Here is a 23470-nt window from a genome sequence, read left to right as displayed (position 1 = left end):
AATCATCAACTTTCATCACTTGAATGCGTGGAATCCGATCAACTGCTGAAAGAAAATTGCAGTTTGTTTTCTTGCCATTAAGAATTTGAAAGAAGCTTTATTCCTCTCTTAGCTCATTCTTGGAGTTGTTTTATCAGTAGACTGCGGCTGACAGTTACGTCTTAGTGCTGTTCAGTCACTGAATACTCTGGACCCCTTGCTTCTCTTCTTCCCTTTGGTGCAGTAGTTGCTTATTAGCACCTCTTTGGGGTCAGAGAGAGGAAGTAAAACTCACTATCGTGAACCAGCATGTTGACAGCCTGTTATGTACACAACCCCATGTCAGGATTTGGGGTGATTTGCAGAGAAGGAAGAGCCTTCCTGCTCATTTGCTGTGTTCAAAGTCACCACTAAAATGAGGGGTGGCGGGAAACTGCCTTCAGCAAGTGGCGTGACTGTTCGGTGGGGAACATTTATTTTATTTATTTATTTTTGGCTGCATTGGGTCTTCGTTGCTGTGCACTGGCTTTCTCTAGTTGTAGCGAGCGGGGGCTACTCTTCGTTGCGGTGCGCGGGCTTCTCATCGTGGTGGCTTCTCTTGTTGCGGAGCACGGGGCTCTAGGCATGCGGGCTTCAGTAGTTGTGGCACGTGGGCTCAGTAGTTGTGGCTCGCGGGCTCTAGAGTGCAGGCTCAGTAGTTTTGGCACACGGGCTCAGTAGTTGTGGCTTGTGGGCTCTAGAGTGCAGGCTCAGTAGTTGTGGCGCCCAGGCTTAGTTGCTCCGCGGCATGTGGGATCTTCCCGGAGCAGGGCTCGAACCCGTGTCCCCTGCGTTGGCAGGCGGATTCTTAACCACTGCGCCACCAGGGAAGTCCTCGTTGTGGAAAACAGAAAGTGGCAAAACCAGGTGAAGTCTGGTTGTCTACTGGAACCTCTTCCTTCGAGGCTGGGCCCCTGCTTAACAATGAGTTGAACCTGAGCTCAGCTGTTCTGAATCTTGACCACATGAGAATCACTTGGGGGAGCTTTTAGAACAATATCGAGCCTGGATCAAGACTTCTCCTTGTGCCCCCCTCGCGCCCACCCCACTCCCTGCTCCAGCCCCTATAGCATCATTCAGATTTAATTAGTAAGGAGTGAGGCCTGGGCGCCTGTACGGTTCTAAAAGTTCCACCCGCCCCCCCGCTGAGTCTAGTGTGGATCTAGTTGAGATCTAGAATTCAAAATGTAGTCCATGGAGCAGGCGTCACTGGAAACGTGGTGCGGAATCTCACCCCACCCAGCCTTCTGCCCCCGGCCCTGCACCTTGACACGACTCCTCCGACGATCATTCTGCACAGAGTTCCAGAAGTGCTGCTCTAAGTCAGCCCAGCACGAACTGCCGCTCTCAGAGGGCTGTGGCCCCTCCCTGCAGCACTAAAGAATTGCCTGGCCTGCCCCAGGCGAAGCTTGCAGGGCTGGCTCTGTCTGGGGGAGCGCTCTGATTCAGAATGCTTGCGTTCCCTGGGTCTGTGGGGACCCGCAGTGACTCCTAGGGCCTGTGAGTTTCTGGGCCTTTGTCTCATCACTGTGGGATAGCCTGTCAGAGTTAGAAGTGGAATGAATCAAGGCGAGCAAGGGGCCCTTCCCTTCCGGCCGGGCTGACACATTCCTCGCTCCTGCAGTGAAGTGGCAGATACACATAAACCACTGTGGTGGTTAGTGCTCCATCTGAAATATATATAAATCACCCCAAACTTTCTCTTACTCTAAATGTAGTACACTTTAAATACTGTAAATACAGCTTGGCAAGGAATATTAAAGTTTCCAAAATCATAAAATGTTTTCAAATATACCCTTCTACAAAGGTGCCACAGGTGACTAGAAAATAAATTCAGCTGGTTTCCTTTTTTGCTACCTGGCATAAGTCATTACTTGTAAGTTCAGAGTGGGTCTGTCTTGCTGCTCAGTGACCAGCAGAGAAACGTAGACGATACGCAGTCCAGCATTACCTGATGAAAGCTGAAGAAATTGTGAACTACTCTGTAAGGCGACATCCGTAGTAGTTAAGAAAAACACCTCTAGCTTCCTAGGCATATGTGCAGTGAACTCAGAATTGTTGCTAATTTAAGCCTTGCAATTCACAAACGATACTGTTCCCCTTATGTCCCCAGTGGAATTCATAGTCGGTTAGCCAACCTGACTCCTTGCTTTCACGTCTCTGTAACCTAGAGTGATGTTATTCATTCAGCCAACATTATTACTTAGCATTTTTCGGGATCACATTGATCCAGGCGCCGAGAACAGATGAATAACGTGAAAAGCCTCTGGCCAGTGCTCCACTTCCACAAATAGCTTAGCACGTGATGTTAAATACTGTGATGGGGGAAGTACCACGGGCCACTGAGTGCCAGAAGGAGACTCCACAGCTACTTGGGGATATTGGTGGAGCCATCTGAGCTGGCTTTGGAGGTTGAATAAGTCCTTCAAGAGGCCAAGAGTGAGAAGGCAGATGTAACGGCTTAAACAAAGTCTCCAAAAACTTTTCTGTGCAGTGCCGTGTGCTTTCATAAAACACTTTCCTTTCTATAATTTAAATGGGTTAAACGATTTGCCTAAGACCATGGCTAAATAACAGCAGAGCTGGAGTTCTCAGACGCAGTTTGTGCTTTGCGTTTAAGGCGCGAGCAGGTGCTGGGATAATGTGACATCTAAGGAGACTGTCTGGTACAGCCCCTTCACCCTCATCACAGTGCTGTATTATTTAATGATTTGTTGTGTAGTGCTTTCTGCTGGATCTTGGTCTGACGTCTACACGCACAGGCCTGATTTCTTTCAGAGCCTGTGATAATAAACGTATGCCAAGTGTATGTGTGACCCAAAGACCCTACAGCAACCAACATCACTTCACTGGAGGCGAGTTGTCAGCGGAGTGCCCAAGGAAGACTTAGCGATGGTCAAAGCCCAAGCATGTCCAGTCCTCTTGTCTTCATGGATTGTACTTTGAGTTCAGAGAGATGTATCTGAGCCCATTCTGTACGGAGGTGGTAGAACTTCAGTTGGAAGGTAACATCTGGAGGTTACACCTGAAGAACAGCTGACACCTGCTGGGTCAGTGTCATGGGTGAAAAGGCTATGGGAGCGTGTGGGCCTGCAGACCACCTAGTGTGGGCTTTGGAGAGGGTGTCAACAGCCTGCCTGATGCCTTTGTTCTAATCAACTGTGATAAGGATGCGTGATTTTCCACCTCACTCCTCTGGCCACCAGTTAACTGAGGACAGGTCCCTAGAGACCCAGCTTCCAACCTGGTTCTCCTGACTTTCTGAAGAACTCGCACAAGCAAGCTTAGCATCTACAGAAGGTTGAGCACAACCCTTGTTAACTACACGAACAAAGCAAGATTAGCAAAATAAAAGCATGAAGTGATTAGTAGGTTAGGAAGAGTTACAGCCCCAGAGAGGCAGGTCCCTGTGAGAGGGGAGGACAAGAGGATGAGAGAATTATGCACTGTCAACCTCAAGCAGAAGCTCAAAGACCCCCCTCTCTCTGCTCTCCGTTGCATCTCCAAGACAGAAGCACTAATGAAAGTCAGTGACCAGTGGGGCCCCAGGAACACAGAAACCATTGTTACTGGGAAGGCCGATTTTGGTGGGAGGAGTACTTGCGTTAGAAATAGACGTGGTTAAAGCCACAGTCACCATACGACCTGGGAGCACTTCCCAAGTTCTCTCACAAGGGCCCGGGGTATCGGAGAAGAGAAGTTAGGACTTTGTTCTGGGACTTAGGGAAGAGAGCAGCTTACCTTTCATTCTCTCTCTCCTGCCCTCAGGGTGATGAGATGCCAGGGTGGGCTCAGGGAGAAAGGGCAAAAGAGGAAACCACTTAAGATGACCTCTAGGACATCATTTGTGTTAGAGACAAGAAAGCTCTGAAATTCCTAAGTCCAGCACAATGATGGGAAAGCCATGGGGACTTGAGGTTGAGGGGCAGGCTGGTAATAGTGCCTCTTCATCTGGTGTGTCCCTGTGCATGGACGCCTCAGGAATCTAGATGGAGGTGAGTTTGGAGAATGAGGAGGGTGCTTGCTAACCAGACTCCACCTGCAGTTACTGTGTGTCCCCAGCCAGGCCATCGCCAGGAGTACTCCCCACTGGGCGCTGGTCCTCTCTGGCCGATGCCCATGTGCCTTCCTGGCAGAAATACTAGGGAAGATAAGTTCAACTCATTTCCCTTGGGGTCATACACCATGTGACTTTTCTCAACAAGCTATGAAGACACACCCTAAATGACCATCTCATTGATCAGTAATTTACACCAGCTCTAGCACCCTGCCCGAAGCACTTCCAGTGTGCTTGGACCTCGAATTGGAAGGAGCCCAGTATAAGACGTGGAGGTTGAACTTCTGTCCCCCAGCTGTGGAAGGAAGAGTAGAAACACGCCCCCTAGGGCAGAAGACACACTCTTGTACAGACATATGCCTGGTCACACATGTATGTATTTTAAATGGACTGGTACGATTTATATACCACCTGTGTTTAAAAACACTATTTAAGGCTGCTTTATAAAAATCCACACAACACAATAAAATGCTTTTTTTTTAAAAAAAAGTGGGTTTAAAAATCAGCACAAAGGGAATACAAAGGCAGGAAAGGTAAGATGAAGCCAAGTGTAAAATCAGCACAGGAAGCACCTGCTGTGAGAAAGACAAGTAGTTCTATTTGCCTGCAGAACACAAATGAAGGAGTTTCTGACCTTGAATTGAAATGAAGGCCATAGATGGATGGAGAATGCTCAGCTCTAGAGCAGGTGTTTGCCTGGGTGTTTCCCTGCCAAATGAGTCCAAGCAAGGTGATTTCTGGAAAATACGGGAAGGAGTTAGAATGGCATTCTTTACGTGTCGTGAGGGAATCGTCATAGCTGCACGGAGTCCACTCCCAGCCAATGCGGGGAGCCCCTCGCGGTGCCCTGAAATCTGTGTCCCTGGGACTCTGATGAAGCCACAGATAGAAGGTTAAGTTTCACAGGCGAGTCCTGCTCAAATTTGGGAGGCTGTGTGTGTGTGTTGGGTGTGGAGCTGCTATTCGCCAGATGATTTTGTGTTAGGCTGAAAAATGACCCCCCAAAGATATCTGGGCCAAAGATACAGTCTCTGGAACTTGTAAATGTTACCTTATTTGGTGAAAAATGCCATTGTGGATGTAGTTAAGGATCTTGAGATGACCAGATCATCCTGAATTACCCGGGTGGGTCCTAAATGCTATCACAAATGTCCTTGTAAGAGGGAGGCAGAGGGAGGTTTGACTCACGGAAGAGGAGGTGATGTGAAGACGGAGGGGAGATGGATGTGCCCAGGAGCCAGGAACTGGCAGCAGCCACCAAAACCCGCAAGAGGGAGGGAATGGATTCTCCCTTAGAGCCTCTGGAGGGCGGGCAGTCCTGTCCACACCTCGATTGTGGCCCAGTGAAACTGACTCTGGACTTCCTTCCTCCAGAATTGCGAGAGAATACATTTGTTGTCTTAAGCCGCAAGCTTGTGGTAATGGGCACAGCAGCCACAGGAAACTGGCACAGATTTCTGGGCACCCTTGTGTTCCTCCCGCTGAGCTGTTTATCTCTGTTGTGACAGGACAGCATCATTTAGTCTGCCAGCCAAATACACTGTGCCCCCCCCGCACCTTTCAAAATACCCAGGATACATTTCCCAGTGGGCCCTTAGAGGCAACTTCTAGGGTTATCATGAGGGTTAAGTGAGTTAACGATTATAAAGTCCCTAAAATAGTGCCTGGTGCAAAGTAAATAGTATATATAAACTCCTGTTAGATAGGAATGAATAACTATAATCCTGTTTGGGTACTGAGGATCTGGCTTTTGCAGCGTATTTCCTCTACTGGCTTAGCCAGAGAACACTTTAATTTAGTCTTGGGTTACTAACTCTCCCTTCAGAATGAATCGCCAGCTTTGTAAATAAGGTTATATCAGAAAGGTACAACACAACTCTTAAGAATCGCAGCGGGGCTTCCCTGGTGGCGCAGTGGTTGGGAGTCTGCCTGCCAATGTAGGGGACACGGGTTCGAGCCCTGGTCTGGGAAGAATCCCACATGCCGCGGAGCAACTGGGCCCGTGAGCCACACCTGCTGAGCCTGCACGTCTGGAGCCTGTGCTCCGCAACAAGAGAGGCCGCGGTAGTAAGAGGCCCGCGCACCGCTATGAGGAGCGGCTCCCGCTCGCCGCAACTAGAGAAAGCCCACGCATAGAAACGAAGACCCAACACAGCCAAAAATAAATAAATTAAAAAAAAAAAAAAAAAAAGAATCGCAGCAATTCTGAGGAAAGAATACAATAAAATGCTCATTTTCTTCTACAGCTTCTTCCTTGGAGACAAAGGACTAATATTTAATCTGGTTCTAGTCATTTGAGTTCCCTATTTATTTAAAACTCTGTTGTTCTCTATTCTTAACTGTATTTGAAGAACACTATCCTTTTTCTTAACAAGGTAAGAATGATTGCAGTAACCCCCATTAGACTAGGGGTGGAGACTAATATAGATCCAGGGATCCACCCTTAGGCTAGGTAGTAGTGACCAAGATAGACCCAGGGATCCACCATTAGACTAGTTAGTAGTGACCAAGATAGACCCAGGGATCCACCGTTAGACTAAGTAGTGGAGACCAAGATAGACCTGGGGATCCACCATTAGACTAGGTAGTAGTGACCAAGATAGACCCAGAGATCTCCCATTAAACTAGGTAGTGGAGACCAAGATAGACCCAGGGATCCACCATTCAACTAGGTAATGGAGACCAAGATAGACCCAGGGATCCACCATTCAACTAGGTAATGGAGACCAAGATAGACCCAGGGATCTACCATTAGGCTCGGGGTGGAGACTAATATAGACCCAGGGATCCCCTGTTAGACTAGGAGTAGAGACTAGGTTTTAGTCCCAGTTCTATCACTATATGCTTATGTGACCATGAGCATATCCCTGAACCATTCTAAGCTTCAGTTTCTTCATATAAGACTGATTTTAAAAATACCTTCAGCTTTTCTGATGTTTGCCTTGTTTTGTTGTAAAAACCTAAAAATAACGCTTTCTTTGGCTCTCAGGTACACCATGATGTTTTCTTCCCGATTTAGTTCAAAGGCTTCAAACACTGTGACGGAAAATCGTCCAACAGAAGACCACTTGTCTGTTTTCTCTGTGCCTTATTCATCTATATTGTGCTCTCATAAATTGAGTATTTTTTCTCCTGGTTCTTGGCTGTGTTGAAAACTCAAGAGTCAGCAGTGGGCTGTCTGTAGCCACTGTGACGGTAACTGATCCGTGATTTTAAGGGAGCTTTTCTAGGATGGCTTGGGTGCATATGCTTTTTCAATAAAAGTGTGGATATCTAAAAGTAACTTTTATACCTTCAAGAGAATTTTCATATAAATGCCTTCTTTGTTGTTGTCGGACCATGTTCCAATGACGGGGGGAGAGGGACGGCTTGGAAAACATAGCATCATTCTAAGGCACCAAGCACCACCACCACCTCATCTTCCCAGCAAAATTGAAAATTCTGCCATCTCAGGAATCACGGGGCAAAATTTAACAACTGTAAAACCTAGGTGGCGGCTAGGTGTGTTTTCACTGTACAATTCTTTCAACGTTTTTGTATCTTTGAAACTTTTCATAAAACATGTTGAAAAAGTAGGGCCACTGATAGCACAGAGATAAGATGAACTCCTGTGCTGGGCACTGGGGCACGGCCCGGGCGGCAGGAGAACCGGCCACCTCACAGTGACCTGGAAGGCAGTCTCTATCCCTTGTTCCTGGAGTCTAGCCCTTTCTTTTCTCACTCCAGCGAGTGATGTGATAAATAGGCTGAGTGGAGTCCAAGGTCAGAGCTGATCAGATGGGTTTCCCTTGCAGTCCTTACCACACATTCTGCAGCGCTTAGCTACCTCCCGCTCACGGATGCCTCACCGACACCCAGGAAAGGGATTTCTAACACTTGTTTCATTTTGAAAGATTAACAAATACCTTTATGGTGATCAAGACAGCCTGGGAATGTATTGAGTACGAATTTATAAATGGGTGATGTGTGTCTCTTTATCTGAGTCAAAGATTTGAAAAGATATGATCAGTGTAGGGGTTTTTTTGGTCATTTTTTCCCCCTAATATTTGTTTTCGAATTGCTTTTTTCTTTTGGTTGTGTGCCTTTGAAACATGTTTTCTCCCCACTCCTTAACATTTACAGGCTCCAACTGGTGGCCAACGGTCCTCTCCAGCCTACGGCTATTCTGTGATGTTATCCCAGTTGGTTTTGTCCTGTTTTTTTTTACTTTGGAGTCTTCTTTTTAACTATCTGTGTTGGTTTCATCATCCTTGGGATAAATTACAACTCACGAGGCCCTTCATGATCCAGCCTTTACGTGTCTTCTTAGTGTCCTTTGTAAAACTCCCACTGCCCACATTCCACCCAGTTGGACTGTTTGCTTTCAGCCCCTGCCTGTGCAACGTTACCACTCTGCTCTCTAGGAATGTACATGCACTGGTATCCTGTCTACCAGGGGTATTGGAAAGTTCGTGTCCTTTCCCCCTCCCCTTGGAAGACCTTCTCGACTTCTGAGACTGGAACAGGTGTTCCCACTCTGCCTTTCCCAAGTACCCTATACTCACCCCTTTATAACACTTACGACACTGTACTGCAATTACCTACTCCTGTTTCTAAATCCATCACTACTCAGTAAATGTCAAGAGGGCCGTGTCTTTTTTACCACTGTATCCATAGGGTCTGACCCAAATAGAGTAGGTGCTCAGTAAATATCTGTTGAATGAATAAATAATGAATGAAAGAACAAATGAATGAAGCAGGGAGAGAGAAAAGGAGAGAGGTGATATTTAATAACAGCTCTATTGAGATATAATTCACTCCTGTTAAGTGGACAATTCAGTTGTTTTTAGTTATTTATTTTTGGATCAGCTGATTTTAAAGAGGAACTTAGTTACAGGGGAAGATACTGAATTAAATATTCACAAAAGCTCAGTTTATTGTGACTGCATTGAGAGAAAAGCATTTCTCTTGTAAGAACACAAAATATTATTTTAACCATTAACATTTAAATTAAAAAGATATAAATATGTCAAAGGAACGAACAAAGATCTTTTCTTATGTGTGACTCATGAATTCGTGTTCCTTCAATTCAGATGCTTACCTGAACCATCTACAATGTACACATCTTCACTTGTTGCCTGCATTAGTTCCCTGTGTTTGTGGGAGTGTCTCTGTGTGTGTCCCTACGTGGTTTAGTTGTTTCCTACATGTAGGGGTGGGGTGGTAGGGTTAAGAGTCCCCAACGCCATAACCGTTGCTTTCTTTTTCAGGAAGTGTATCCAAATCTTTGCTTCATTTTACACAACAATAACCAGAAGCTTGGTTTGTATTTTACACCTTCTATTTACGGATGCAGCTGGTCATGCCCCAGAGGGTAAAAAAAAAGGAAACTGTGGATGATAAATGAAGTATTCAGAGTGGCACATTCTGCTGAAAATCAAATCAACAGATACTTATTAGGGCAGGCCCTGTACTATGGGAGACACCGTTAACACAGGCATGGCCTCTCCCGGCACCCAACCAGACTGGGGGGGACAAGCATAAAACATGAGACAACGTAAGGGACGTTAAAGACAGGTGACCTCCTAACCAGAAGCTGTCATGGGTAGCCTGACAAGTGAAGTGCTAACAGAAGGAGGGGACAGGCGCTCAGCACGGGAAGGGTCTCAGGAGCGCCGGCAGTGTGACTGCTGAGCTGGGCACCAGGAGGTCTACGGAGGGAGTGAGCACGGCAGACTGGAGTGGAAGGGCTTCGTTCCGCGGAGAAGCAAAGGTGACTGGACCTGGTTAGGCGGAGAAGAGGCCCCTCCGGGTCCTGGGGAGGGCGTGACATCTTTGGGGAGGAGGAGAGTGCAGTAGAGAACGTGGGCAGGAGCATGCCTGCAGAGGAGGAGTTAGCACTAGAGCTCAGAGAACACTAAAAGGTGTTCCTCAGGAAGAGACCAGAAGCTCCTGTCCACAGTAGGAAAGGATAAAAAAATTCAGAGAGGCACCAGGAGCGGTGCTCTGTGAAGAGAGGCTGAAGGTGGGTGAGGCTGTTGTAAACTCTGAAGCAGGAGACCAGGAGGCTTGGGCTGGGGTCGGAGTGACAAGATGAGAAGCCATCAGGAAGGTTCTGTTTCCGTGGGGACAGGCGGGCGGGCTACTGAGTTCGATTTGAGAGGTGATGGCCACACCGTCCTGGCAGTACACACTCGGAGGCAGTGAAAGGGCACGAGTGACCTGGCAGAAGCAGGGGGCTAGAGGTATCAGATCTGGAAAGATCTGGAAGCAACCTGCACTAAGAGATGGGCCAAGGCGTGCGGAAGCCGGGCGTCTGCACGGCAGGAGGGAGAAGCGGAGGGCTGAGGACGGAAGCCGGGCACAGACAGGGAAGTCGGTGACAGAAAGGGGCCGGGCAGCCTGCGGCTGGCTGCCTTCGATTGCAGGAGCAGCGGCTCGGGAGACTAGGGAGGAAGTATGTGTCACCAAGAGGGAAGGCAGTGGAGAAAGAGGCTCAGAGCAGCTGCTCGCGCAAGTCGGGAGCTGCACGTGCCTGCCGGCAGAGGGGAGGAGCCAGCGCAGACGAGAGAGGATGAAGAGGGAGCGGTGTCTGAGGGTGTGGAGAGGACGAGGATGAGCTGAGCAGGGAGGGAGGGAGGCCGAGGGACCAGGAGAGGCGGAGAAGGTCTCCGCCCGCTGACAGCTGCTCGCTCCTGCCCCTCACTTCCCTCACCAGCTGCCCCGCCTTCAAGTGGGCCCCGTCCTGCCTCAAGGCAGACTGCAGCTGTGGCCCAGACCCCCGAGGGTGACCAGAGGCGGGAGCACGCCTGCAGGGTGGAATCCGCCCGGGGGGCGGGGCGTGGAACGCTAAGCATGACTCCAAGGCGGGATGGAGGGAAGGAGGAAAGAAGGCAGACGCCCGGACAAGTTCTGGAACGGAGGAGGACACTCAAGGAGTTGGTAAGTCTCAGTTCTCAGCAAAGTGACAGCAGACGCGGAAGGAAGGAGCGCGGGAAGACTTCAGAACAACTGCTCTAAGGCCGCTGTGTGTGTGTGTGTTGGGTCCCTAGAGGTGCCCTCGAGACAGGAGCAGCCACCCGGCCGTGCTCTGTGCAGACACAGGGACCGCCTGCCAGGCTTCACAGAGGAAGCAGCTGGTGGACTCACCCCAAGAGCTCTAACGGGGGCGCTGACAGAAGGGTAGGAAGCTGGCTCGTTTCCAGGGACTAACAGAGGATAAGGCAACAGCTGCCTCTAGGTTCCAGGCACAGTCAAGAGAGAGGCAAGGGAGGTGAGAAGTAGAGTTAAGTGAGAGGTTTAGGGAAGAGAAGTACAAGAGGCAGCAAAGGCAGGGGTCATGGGAGGGAGGGAGTGGAATGGTTGGAAAGGGCGGGAGACGGCTGTCGGCGGGACAGATTTCAGAGTCCGAGGTCTTAGGAGGAGTGCGTTGGAGGGAAGGTGTTACAGAACTGTGAGAACAGGGCCCCAGAAGCAACAAAAACATAGCTTATTGATGTCACTGTGGATGACAAAAGAACTAGAGTGCAGGACCCTGAAGACCCTGAGGGAGATGGAGGTGACCTCGAGGCACCCGGGTGCCGGGGGGTGGGTGATGTATTCTGCGACAACATCTGTCTAATTTGAGGAGGACACCTGTCTGCATGCATGAACACTGAGAGATGCTCTGTATCTCTTCAAAAGTCTTGAGATTTATAGATGGCACAGTCACTTCCAACAACCCAAGCCATCCTCTGGAAGAAGTAGACCATGGCGCTCTCCACCAGTAAACCACTCAAGATGGCCAAAAAGGAGACCTTGCGGTTGACGTTTAGGGTCACTGAAAAAGAGAAGGCAACTGATAAGTTCTTAAGAGTTTAATTAAATGATACTGGCGTGTAAATTATGTGGTAGTGTGAATGGAGTTGTTTTGTAAAGCTGATTTTAGAAAATCTGTTTGTTCTTATTAATCTATGCTGTTACTTTTCCATCTGCAAACCTTCTGAGAGAACCAAAGCATCTGCTTATAACAAGAACACTGAGCTGCTCCTGCTCGCATCAAGACACGGATTCCCATGAATATTAACCAGGAAAATGAAAGATTCTAAGGTTATAAAGAGAGTAACAGAAAAAAATTGCTACTCCCGGTTTTATAGTTTACAAGATGATAAACATTATAAGAAGTATCAGATCATAGGTTCATTTAAAATAGCACTTCTCACAATGTGTGGGAAAAAGGAAGACACACAGGGCTGCTTACCCCTTCCTTGATATAGTAAGAACTGTCCTGAGCTGGGAGGCAGGCTGGCACCCTACCCTGGCTTGACAACTGCCGACCATGGAACCTTGGACAAGTCACCACGAGTCATAAAGTGGAGATAATAATGGCTGCCCTACAGACCCCATGGGATAGATATAATGCATAAAGAAGGCATTTTGAAAACTAAAGAGTACCATGTAGTTAAACTGAACAAATAGTGAACGTGTGCTATATGTAAGGCACTATAGAAATGTTAGGCATCATGATTATTCTACGAAGAATTCCAGCGTTTAACAGGTTATATAAAAATTACTCTATAGGGCTTCCCTGGTGGCACAGTGGTTGAGAGTCTGCCTGCCGATGCAGGGGACACGGGTTCGTGCCCCGGTCCGGGAAGATCCCACATGCCGCGGAGCGGCTGGGCCCGTGAGCCATGGCCGCTGAACCTGCGTGTCCGGAGCCTGTGCTCCGCAACGGGAGAGGCCACAACAGTGAGAGGCCCGCGTACCGCAAAAAAAAAAAAAAAGAAAAAAAAACCCCAAAAAAAGCAGAAAAAACTACTCTATAGAAACAAGACTTCAAGCTTTCAGATGGGTTGAAAGCTGAGAAAACAATAAGACATAAACATACCTCTAATTGCCTGAAAATTTGATGTAAGGACAAATACTTTGATGAGTCTGAGGCACAGGGATGTGTAGTCATGTTCCCAGATGACAGCTGGGATCAGCAGGAGTTTTCCGTAGCTAGATAATAGCAGTGCTTTCAGCAGCAAAGCGAAGTTGAGGGTTGTTTTCGATGTTATGGGTCGTTCTACCCACAGGAAAGTAAAGATGCCAGTAAAATAGGCAGTTTGTTCTAAGGAGGAAATGAAAAATAAAGATATGAATGTCCCAATCCAAATCAGAGCCCCCTAAAAGCAAATAAACCACAATTCCAAAATACAGCCTATCAGCTGACCACAAAAGAAATGCTTTATCAAGATCAAATTTTCTTTTTTGTCCCCTTTTCTTCTTCCTTTTTTTTAAAAAATAAACCCCTGTCTCTTGTGTCAAATCCTGTATGATTTCAGAAACATTTCAATAATTCTTTCATGAAATACTTCATCATCCTCTGGAGAAAAAGTAACTCCGTGAGAACTGTAATCATCAACATTCTAAAGTTCCTTTTAGGAAGTCAGGTTCTGTTTAAACAGCTTTAGTCCTAGAGATCTCCACAGACAGAACAGACAGGAGAATGGATGCTTTTAAATCTGAAAGATGGGACCCATCCTAGGAAGTACATATGAAGATGTTTTTCGTTGTTCATTCTTCTACTATTTATTGAGTGCCTATTAGCCATAAGATTTTGAATACTCTGTTACCTAAATTTAAAACTTCCCTTATTCATTTTAACAAACTTTTTGAGTGTAATTCCATATCCTTCCAGAAAGCATTCAGAGACAGAGTCCAGACTAGAAGAAGCAATAGTTCCCCTGGTGTCCCACAGTCAGAATAGAGCACCATCTGTTCTGTTCCCATCAACTAGGAATTTAACATTTCTTTTAACTGCATTATTCTTTTTATTAAGATTGTTAGTGCTCTGATTACCCAGCTGCATACATTTTGAATAGTCTGTCCCTAATTCTACTTCTCCTATAAGCTGTGTTATTTAGGTTTCTGCAGGATCAGGTTTTTCTGGAACACATATATCATATTACAGGAGAAACAACTGTATTCTTTCTAAAATGTTTTATAACTGAATCTACCCAAAATAAAGAGGTTCCAAATATAGGTGATTAGGATCAATAAACATAATTTAGGATGGTTAGCCCACATGAAATTTGATATATTCTTCAGGAGAGACACACTACCTCGAAATGACTGAAGGGCTTGTCAACTGCAAGGATCTGTTCAATCAGGCAGATCATACAGCCTGGGTTTTGGACCAATAATAATAATAATAATAATAATAAAGAACTCCCTAACAACAAGAACCAACTAACGATGGTGGATTGTCTCCTGTCACTGGGGATACTCAAACCCTCTTGCAGGAATCTAGAGAAGGGTTTCTTGCACTGGACAGGAGGGCTGACTAGGTCACCCCCCATAGCTTTCTAGCTTAGAACTTGGGAGACTCAGGGAACTGTACCTGCCCTTGGGCTCTGTATTCTTTCACAAGGCAGATGTTGGAGAGCCCCTCGTACTTAAGGCGTTCGTGATCAGGTGGCTTCAGTAGGAGCGGCAGTGGAGAAAGAGCAGCAGTGGAGGAAATGGGAGATAGGGCGCCAGGAGACCTTCCCCTGGCTCTGCGCTGACGGTAACCTGCGGGGGGACTTAGGGTAAACCATTTGCTCTTCCTGTTCCTGTGCTCCCACAACTGCGGACAGGGAAGGAGCCCCCATCTACACACCGAAGAGGATGCTTGTGAAAGCTGAGTTGATAATACCATAAAAACCGTGTTTAAGTTGTAAAATACTGTTATTTGTGTAAAATATTCTTTATAAGTTGTTTTAGGAATTTGAAACCTAACTAGGGATTAGATTAAGACACATAAAAAAGTAACAGGAGAAAAAAATTTCTGATCAAGTGTCAAAATAGCCACTATAGAGTTGGTGCTACAGAAATTCCAAACTATTTGAAAACAAGCCTGGTTTGTTTTTTAGAAATTATGGACATAAAGCAGTTTATCTATAGCAATTCTAAGAGGCTTTGCTTTAAAGCTTAAAATTGTATTAGGTTCTGGTTCTTGGTTTAGGTGATGTGTTCAAGGACGTTTCTGATATTATTACGTACATTTGGGAATTCTCAGCATATAGGTGAATTTTAAAACCCCTGGGACTGGATGAATTTTAAAACCACTGGGCCGAGGGAATAAGGGCAGATTGAGAAGAAAAAGGGACAAAAGAGGACACACAGTCCAGAAATATGACATTGGAGTGGGCTGGAGACAATGTTACTAAAATAATATTTCAGTATAAAGAAAAGATTTTAGAAGCAGAAAAGCATGGAAACCAGTAAGTAATAAAATAGTCACAGAAATTAATTCAACCCAATTCTGACCTAAGTCACAAATGCAAATTCTGAAGAAAAGCCATTTCAGAACTTAAAGAATTTGGGGGAGTAGCCCCTTCCCTGCATGCAGTCAGATAAATAACAAGTTTCCCCTATTAAATACATTGCATTAGTACAATGCAGTTAGTATAACACATTGAATAATGCCTGACAATTATCAATCTGTTTTAATAAAGATGAGATTCAGGCAATCTTCAGATTGGATCATCAGAGCTTAAATTGAAGAATTTTACTAAAAATATGGTCTCAAAATACTTTATGAAACACTCTGATCTGATAAGCATAATTATTTCCATGCCATATGTATGGTAACAAAAAGTAAGAAAGCAGGTGATTTATACAAACTCACCTAGCAGATTAGTGGTACAGCTGAAAATTTAGTCTCAAGTCTTCTGAATAGCTCCTCTTTACCAGTGATTAAGACCACACATCTTAATTTTAAAATCAAAATGTTAGGTCAACTAAGAATAGAAAGCATGGCTTCTTCCTACCTAGAGAAGCAATTGCAAACATTCTATAGAAATCCCACTCTTTAGCATATCTGATAAAGTCGTCAGGATCAACGCTCCGGCTCGAATCTTGAAGCTGCCACCATCTCAGGTACGCTTCACAAAGCAAACAAAACACGAAGAGTTTTCCGTGCATCTGGTAGTCAAAAAGACATTGCCATTCAATCAGGTAAAGAAACAACTGTATTTAACACCAACAGGCACAGACAGAACTAACTTCTGTGGTTTTTGAAGAATGTCCCACCTAGTAGCTTGTCAGACTCTGAACTGCCCAATTAAATGCCAGTTGTATTCAGTCTGTAACCAGTAGTTCTTAATCAGCAATGTTCAGCAGAAGCATCACATGGGAAGAGTTTTCAAAACACAAATGTCTACGCCCCTGTCCTGATTCAGAATCTGTGGAAGTAAATCCTAGGCACGCATATTTTGAAACAGTTCCAGGCAGAGGGTGAATTTTTTTTTAACATCTTTATTGGAGTATAATTGCTCTACAATGGTGTGTTAGTTTCTGCTGTATAACAAAGTGAATCAGCTATACATATACATATGTCCCCATATCCCCTCCCTCTTGCGTCTCCCTCCCACCCTCCTTATCCCACCCCTCTAGGTGGTCACAAAGCACCGAGCTGATCTCCCTGTGCTATGCGGCTGCTTCCCACTAGCTAGCTATTTTACAGTTGGTAGTGTATATATGTCCATGCCACTCTCACTTCGTCCCAGCTTGCCCTTCCCCCTCCCCATGTCCTCAGGTCCATTCTCTACATCTGCATCTTTATTCCTGTCCTGCCCCGAGGTTCTTCAGAACCTTTTTTTTTTAGGTTCCATATATATGTGTTGGCATACGGTATTTGTTTTTCACTTTCTGACTTACTTCACTCTGTATGACAGACTCTAGGTCTATCCACCTCACTATAAATAACTCAATTTCGTTTCTTTTTATGGCTGAGTAATATTCCATTGTATATATGTGCCACATCTTCTTTATCCATTCACCTGTCAATGGGCATTTAGGTTGCTTCCATGACCCGGCTATTGTAAATGGTGCTGCAGTGAACATTGGGGTGCATGTGTCATTTTGAATTATGGTTTTCTCTGGGTATATGCCCAGTAGTGGGATTGCTGGGTCATATGTTAACTCTATTTTTAGTTTTTTAAGGAACCTCCATACTGTTCTCCATAGTGGCTGTATCAATTTACATTCCCACCAACAGTGCAAGAGGGTTCCCGTTTCTCCATACCCAGAGGGTGAATTCTGATGTGCACCCTGGTTAAGAATCACTGCTTTAAATAGTAGTTCACCCTCCATTATATTTTCAACATTCGTGTGATACACGGAATCCAGCAAGAATTTATGTGACTCAGTAGAGATGGAAGCAGCAATAAGAGAAGAGATTTAACCTGAAGATTTCATGATTCCTCCGAAGAAACGATTAGTCTGAACATGAATTTCTTAAAAAGTGCCCCTAGGTTGGATGAAAATATAAATGAAAATAGTGAAAGCAATTAAAGGTTGGAAGTTTTCAAGAGGCTGAAATTTTGGCAAAAACAGAAAATACTAGGCAACAAGAAGTGGCTTTGTTCCATATATTTTTCCCATGGGTTGACATTTATCAGTATAAAGTGGGGAAGAGAAAGTGTGTGTGCAAACTCGATGTGGTCCAGGGACAAGCGCGGGGTGAGCTCCTGAGGCTCCTCCAGCTGGCGCACTGGTGCTCCTGGCTGCACTCTGGAATTGCCCAGGGAGTTTTAGAAATACTCTTTCCTGGATCCCATCCCCAAAGATTCGCATATAACTGGTTCTGGGTGAGGCCTCGGCTTGGAAGAATTAACTGCCATCCCCTCCGTCTCCCCCAGATGATTCTAATGTGTAGCAAGGTTTGAGACTCAATTATATTACTAATATAAACACTGCCTGGGTTGTTTAACTTGGGGGAGGAGGCACAGGGAAAATAAATTGCACTGTTACTGTCCCCGTTAGCCCAAAATTAGGGGTGCCAGATTTGGCAAAGAAAAGTACAGGACACCCAGTTAAATACGCATTTTAGATAAACAACAAATACTTTTTTTGTGTATGTATGTTCCATGCAATACTTAGGACATATGCTAAAAAATCATTTATTGTTTATCTGACTTCCAAGTTTAATTGGGTGTCCTGTATTTTATTTGTCAACCCTAGCCAAACTATTAAAAGAGTTCACAAGTCAGTACATTAAATGTATATTTAAAAAAAAAAAAAATCCAACTTCATATATTAGGACTTTTCTGATTTTTCACCTCATGTGTTCCCTGAACAGCAGAGTATAACATGCAATAAGTTATGTTTTAAAATCTTTTTCTTTCAATGTTTGCTTATTTCTTTTAGGTATAATTCTCTCCCTACCAGGTTATATTGAATTTTATTCTGTTCAAAATTATTGATGTCTGTTTCAAAAGGTAACCTACTAAAAGGCAATCCAGATTATGGTTTGTCAACTTCCTGCTAGTGACCATATTCTTAAATATACACTAAACATTGTACACTTTTTTAAAAAGCAGTGCCTGCTATTTCTAGAAATTTCCAGACATTGTTGAGGTAAAAGACCCACTCTTGTTAGAATTTCTTTGTTTAAATAATATTGTTTAATTCTGTTCAAAATTGTTGATATTATTATTTAAAAATGCAAAATCATCCAGTAAAATTAGAAAAGAAAAAAATTATAACAACTTACATTTATTTTGGTATTGAAAAGAATATGCCTGTAGGCCTGGGCTCTGCATAAAATAGCATTAATCAAGATGATAACAGGATCATACTCGATATATTTGTCTACAGGTTTCTGGCAGGATTTCTGAAATAATGCAAGATAATATTAGAATAAACATATTCATACGTTCTGAAATCTTGAAGGATTTCAAAACAGCAGAGTCTATTTTGGATTTGTATGGCAATAAGGCTATATCAGCATTTATTTAAATAAACTTCCATTCAGATACAAAATGTTCATCTGCATAAGACCTGGTTTCAGAAATGACTAAATATAATCTTCTAGGCTAAAAATATTAATCTTTTAATCTCATATTTAAGAAGACCCCAAAGATATTTTATTTAAAGACTGATTTTAGGCAGGAAAGTATCTCAGAACACGCTACTTTCAATTTGTAGGAATTATTATAAAATAAGTAAGTTTATATTGTACTTTCACTGCCTGTTGGCTAGATGGCCCCAACTTTGTGGTTCTTGAAACATGATTTGGAGAAAAGGGTTCAGAAAAGTAACCCTGCACCCAGAGCTTCTGAGAGCTCCAGGCAGGTAGGAATCCTCGGGTGGCACATACCAAGAGAAGCCTGTCTTTCTCTCCGTGGAGAACATGGCAAGAAAATGGTCCTTCTCTGCCACAGTAGACACTGGAGAACGCTGGCTGTATGCAAGGAACGGGGTTGCGCCGCCTGATTCTGAGTTGCCCAAATCAAGGCTCCCTGGGCTCTCAGCCATTCCTATTAAAGGGCTTTTTTTTTTTTTTTTGGACACGTGATTACAATGTTATGAAATCCCAATACCACCAGAACATATAAAATGCAGGTAAAGGAGAACAAGCTCATTAGAAATGACATTTGAAAGAGTATTAGCTACAAAGTTGCATCAAGGCTCCTATTCACTGCATAAACTAATGGCTACAATTCAAACACAAAACATTTTGAAACTTCGAGGGGATAAAATAGAAATAGAAGAAGTGATGGATATGCAAACATACTAGGATGGCCTTTTAATTATATCAAAGTGCTAGAAGAAAAATGGAGTGCATTGAAGAATATGAACCCTGCCCTTCCAGTGTCATGAAGAGTTAGATTCAATTCCAATTTAAAGTTTCTCCACTTCACTCACGCCATTACAAGAAGTGTGTATGTTTGTCTAGTCATCAGGTGAACCAATGAAGGGAGATGTGCTATTACTCCAAATTTAAATCTACCTAATAGATCAGAGGTTTAAGAGGTTAGGCTTTTTAGCTGTGCAAAGAGTAAGACAGTATCTAAACAGAAGCCACAGAATCAGAAGTTCTATATACATGACAGAGCTGTTTTCTAGAACCTCTCCCTGTGCTACTCATGTGGAGAACACTTCCTCTGTTTATACAAATGAGAATGGAAGACCAGAGATGCTACTTCACTTTAAAATGAAACTGCAGACTGGTCAAGGATCCTCTCTCTGTCCTTTAAAAGTTCCCTAAAACCCATCTTCTGACAGCATCAGAAGTCTAAGATGGGATTTGGACATTTTTTAGAAGGAGGTAGGCAGAAGCCAGCAGCAGGAGACACAGCAGCGTAGTGACTCCTTTTGCAATCATTTGTCTGACATATGTGTTTGGAGTGCCTATTACACTCATAACAGCTCTCTTTACTTAGCCATGTCTATGGACCAGGCACTTCCACAGTGCTAGATACTTTCCTTGAGACATAAGCTCTACCCTCAGGGACCTTACAGTTTAGAAGGGGAAGTCAAATAAACATGCTAGTGTAAGTGCTACAATGGAATGAGCACAGGGTGACATGAACCCAAACAGAAGAGGCAGCTGCTGGTATCATGGGACATGCTTTGTGCTATGCCCATCTTCCCTTCCCAACATGCTGAGTATTTTAGAAACACTGAGAATTCATTAAAGTCTGCTGGTTCCCTCCCTATCAGTTTAGGCCATATTTTTTCCTTGTTCTGCTTCTGTTATTTGCTTTTCCCTTGAGTGCTTCCTTCACCTTGAATGTAATGAGTCAAACCACACACACACAAAACAAACAAATGTGGTAAAACATCCGATTGGGAGATAGCTACATGTAGTAGAAATGTTTTCTTATTCTGGCAAAATTGTTCTATTCCATATCATTTATTACTCAATAGACCAGTATCCTGAAAGAGAAAGTCGTCCTCTAAGAAATCCCTACAGCGCAGGGACCGTGCACACCCTGGGAACTCAAATACTGCTTCCACCCGCTCCATTTTAACATGGATATGGCTTAGCTTCTGCTGCTATGTTCTCTAATTCTATAATGAATCACATCTCTCTCAGAATATAAATTGGCCATTTTTTTTCATGAATATTCTTGCTGCTGCTTCCTTCCCATCATCTCCAGGACTAACCCCTTCCCAACTCACTCTCAAATTTTAGCTTCACAATAAGCAAACACATATCTGAGAAGTGGAACCTGTGAGGGCAGTGCTGTCTTATTCATCTTTGCACCCAGCACCCGGGGGTGAAAGCTGCATCTTGTTGTCTCGAACAGAACTAAAACTTGAGACAGTCTCAAAGAAGTCTTGTTTTGTTTTGTTACCATAATGGATTTAGCAAACATCTGAGCACTTAAAATAGGCCAGGCTCCTCAGGATATTAAAAGTACAATACCTTTAACATAACTATAATAAATTGTGAAGCACTGAAGCAGAGAGAGTGACTAAAAGCAAGGGACATGCTTCCATTAGAAGAAAGTTAGAGAAACACAGATAGGCAAGCTGGGAGGAGTGGCAGGAAAAAGCAAGAAGAGCAAAGGGAAGGGAGATTAGAATGAAAAATACTGGTAGAAGATCAGGCTGAGTATACTGCTGACTCCAAATACAGCAGAGAAGAGATCAAAGTACCTATAAGTTACCAGCTGTAACCACTTAGAAACTTTGTATATTTTTTCACAACAAATAGCCTGATGTCTAAAAACTTTTTACTTTTAATCTCAGGACTTGGACAGCCTTTACAAAGTTAATTATTTTATGGTTTAATTTTCAGAGTCTGGCATCACATGAATGATTTTCCTGAGTAATGCAATCATGCATATCATTAAGCATTAGCATGATATAAACAAGGATACTACCTACTCTGTTTCATTAGGGCATGACTGGGTACAAATAATCCATAATGTACAGTACCACCATTCAGTATTCCAACTATTACTATAAAATCTGTCTCCTGGGTGAGAAAGTGCAATGTTTGGGGGAGAAAAGTGGGGGAGAGTATAGCTGTTGACCTAAATAGCTATCCAATAATTATTTTCTCTTTACATAAGTAAAGGTATAGAGAAGCCAGCGTCTGATGATTTGAACAGGGATTTTGTTGTTAGCTTAATGCCAATAATTTTTTAAAATACAGATTATATTACAAACCACTGCTAACTAAAATGCATAGGCATTTACTAGCTTTTCTTTGGACAAACTATATTCACAGTAACGTGGCTGTCGTCTTTTAGACGGGCCATTTAATTGGACTAGTCCAAAGCCATTAAGTTTAGACCACATATAACTTACTGTTCTCTCATACAGGGATGGCCTAGGATATGACCATCTAAAAAACCTAGAGAGGGTTCATTCATTCAACAAATATTTATTTAATACCTACTATGTGTCAGACACTGTCCTAGGTGGTCCAACTACATTAATGAATAAAATATACACAATCTCTGTCCTTGTGTCGCTTACATTACAGTGGGAGGAGACAGGCAATAAATAATAACGTCAATTATATACAATATTAGAAGATGATAGGTACTATGGAGAAAGATAAGCAGGGAAGGGTGATAAGGTATACCAGCCTTGAAGGGGGGGGATCATCATTTTTAATAGGGTGGTCAGAGTAGGCCTCTCTATAAGATATTCGAGAAAAGTCCTTGAAGGAGGTGAGGGAATGAGCCACACAGATACCTGAGAGAAGACTGTTCCAGGCAGAGAATTTTTACTTCCTCATTTTTGGTTTTTATATCACCAACGTCTAGCATCGTGCTTTGTACATGATACTCTACATTCAAAAACCACAATGGATGAAGCTTGAAAAAGTATTCTAGGAGAATTTACTATAGGTTATGAAGTGTAAAGATGGTAACATCTGTCTATCAAAGGGAGAATAAGAATGAAATAGCTTCGGCGTGAGCCCAAATGTCACCCTAATCCGATCTTTAAATTTCTAGGCACAACACCTGCATCCATCTCCGTCCGAGGATTCGTTCGCCGGAATCAGCAAACATGACCGGTATGAGAAAAGCGCTGTAGGGTATGACTTCTCTAGCACTATGGGTATTCATGCAAAGGTTCTACTGAGCAGGAACGGGAATGTCAAGCATCGAACTGAAGTCTGTATTAGAGGACCCTGAAACTCGCTGGCTTCTTATTTTTATCACCTTAAAAATATGGTAAAGGTACCATGGTCTCTCACGGTTCCCAAACCTCGCTGCGCCATTTCTTCCCCAAGGACAGCCCACACCTGACAACTCACACAGATGGTTATCTTCAGCACGCCGTGGCTGTAGTCTCGGTACAACTCCTTGGCCTCTTCGCTGCATTCGATGCACCTGTACTGGCAGGAGGCCGAGGCAGCAGCAGTAGTAGGAGTCACTGCCACCCCATCCGTCTTCCCCTTTCCAGCTGTCACCCCTTCGGTGTTCCCCTTGCCGGGCCGAAGCCCATTCCGCCCATCAGTGCTCATTTCCACGCAACTGCGGGCCAGAACTTCCGATTCAGTGGCGGGGAAGACGTCAGACGCTAGACCGGAAACCTTGCGCCGCGCGGTGCTTACCGGGACTTGTAGTCCCAGCACCGAAAAGGGGCTCGCAGGCTGGCTGAGGTAGGACTACAACTCCCAGGAGGCGTTGCCACACCCCTTCTCCCGCCCCC

The 23470-nt window shown here is 44.3% G+C and overlaps 1 protein-coding gene across 2 annotated transcripts; it reads right to left on the bottom strand.

The window, feature by feature from the left end:
• Window positions 1–8895: 8895 nt before the first annotated feature.
• On the bottom strand, window positions 8896–23300 carry ARV1 (ARV1 homolog, fatty acid homeostasis modulator). Of its 2 annotated transcripts, none has more exons than XM_060107687.1 (5): window positions 23073–23300; window positions 18561–18680; window positions 15835–15988; window positions 12924–13148; window positions 8896–11873 (listed from the first exon to the last, which is right to left on the bottom strand). In XM_060107687.1, the coding sequence occupies exons 1-5, from the start codon at window positions 23280–23282 to the stop codon at window positions 11731–11733; spliced, it is 852 nt and encodes a 283-aa protein (XP_059963670.1). In that variant the 5' UTR covers window positions 23283–23300; the 3' UTR covers window positions 8896–11730. The 2 variants fall into 2 exon arrangements, with proteins under 2 accessions (XP_059963670.1, XP_059963677.1); XM_060107694.1 differs by lacking the exon at window positions 8896–11873 and adding an exon at window positions 14421–14593 and having other exon boundaries at window positions 13009–13148.
• Window positions 23301–23470: the final 170 nt, after the last annotated feature.

Source organism: Mesoplodon densirostris, chromosome 1, assembly GCF_025265405.1.
Source record: "Mesoplodon densirostris isolate mMesDen1 chromosome 1, mMesDen1 primary haplotype, whole genome shotgun sequence".
NCBI lineage: Eukaryota > Metazoa > Chordata > Mammalia > Artiodactyla > Ziphiidae > Mesoplodon > Mesoplodon densirostris.
The sequence above is the reverse complement of the archived record's forward strand: the minus strand, read 5'-3'. Positions and strand labels throughout refer to the sequence as shown.

Bases quoted from the DNA above. Each gene is read 5' to 3' on its own strand.
- ARV1 (XM_060107687.1), bottom strand. From the start codon at position 23,282: ATGAGCACTGATGGGCGGAATGGGCTTCGGCCCGGCAAGGGGAACACC. The intron at 18,681-23,072 runs GTGAGTTGTCAG...GCATTATTTCAG, and splicing joins TGCTGAAGATAACCATCTGT to AAATCCTGCCAGAAACCTGT. The intron at 11,874-12,923 runs GTATGTTTATGT...TCTCTTTTTCAG, and splicing joins AAATTTTCAGGCAATTAGAG to TGACCCTAAACGTCAACCGC.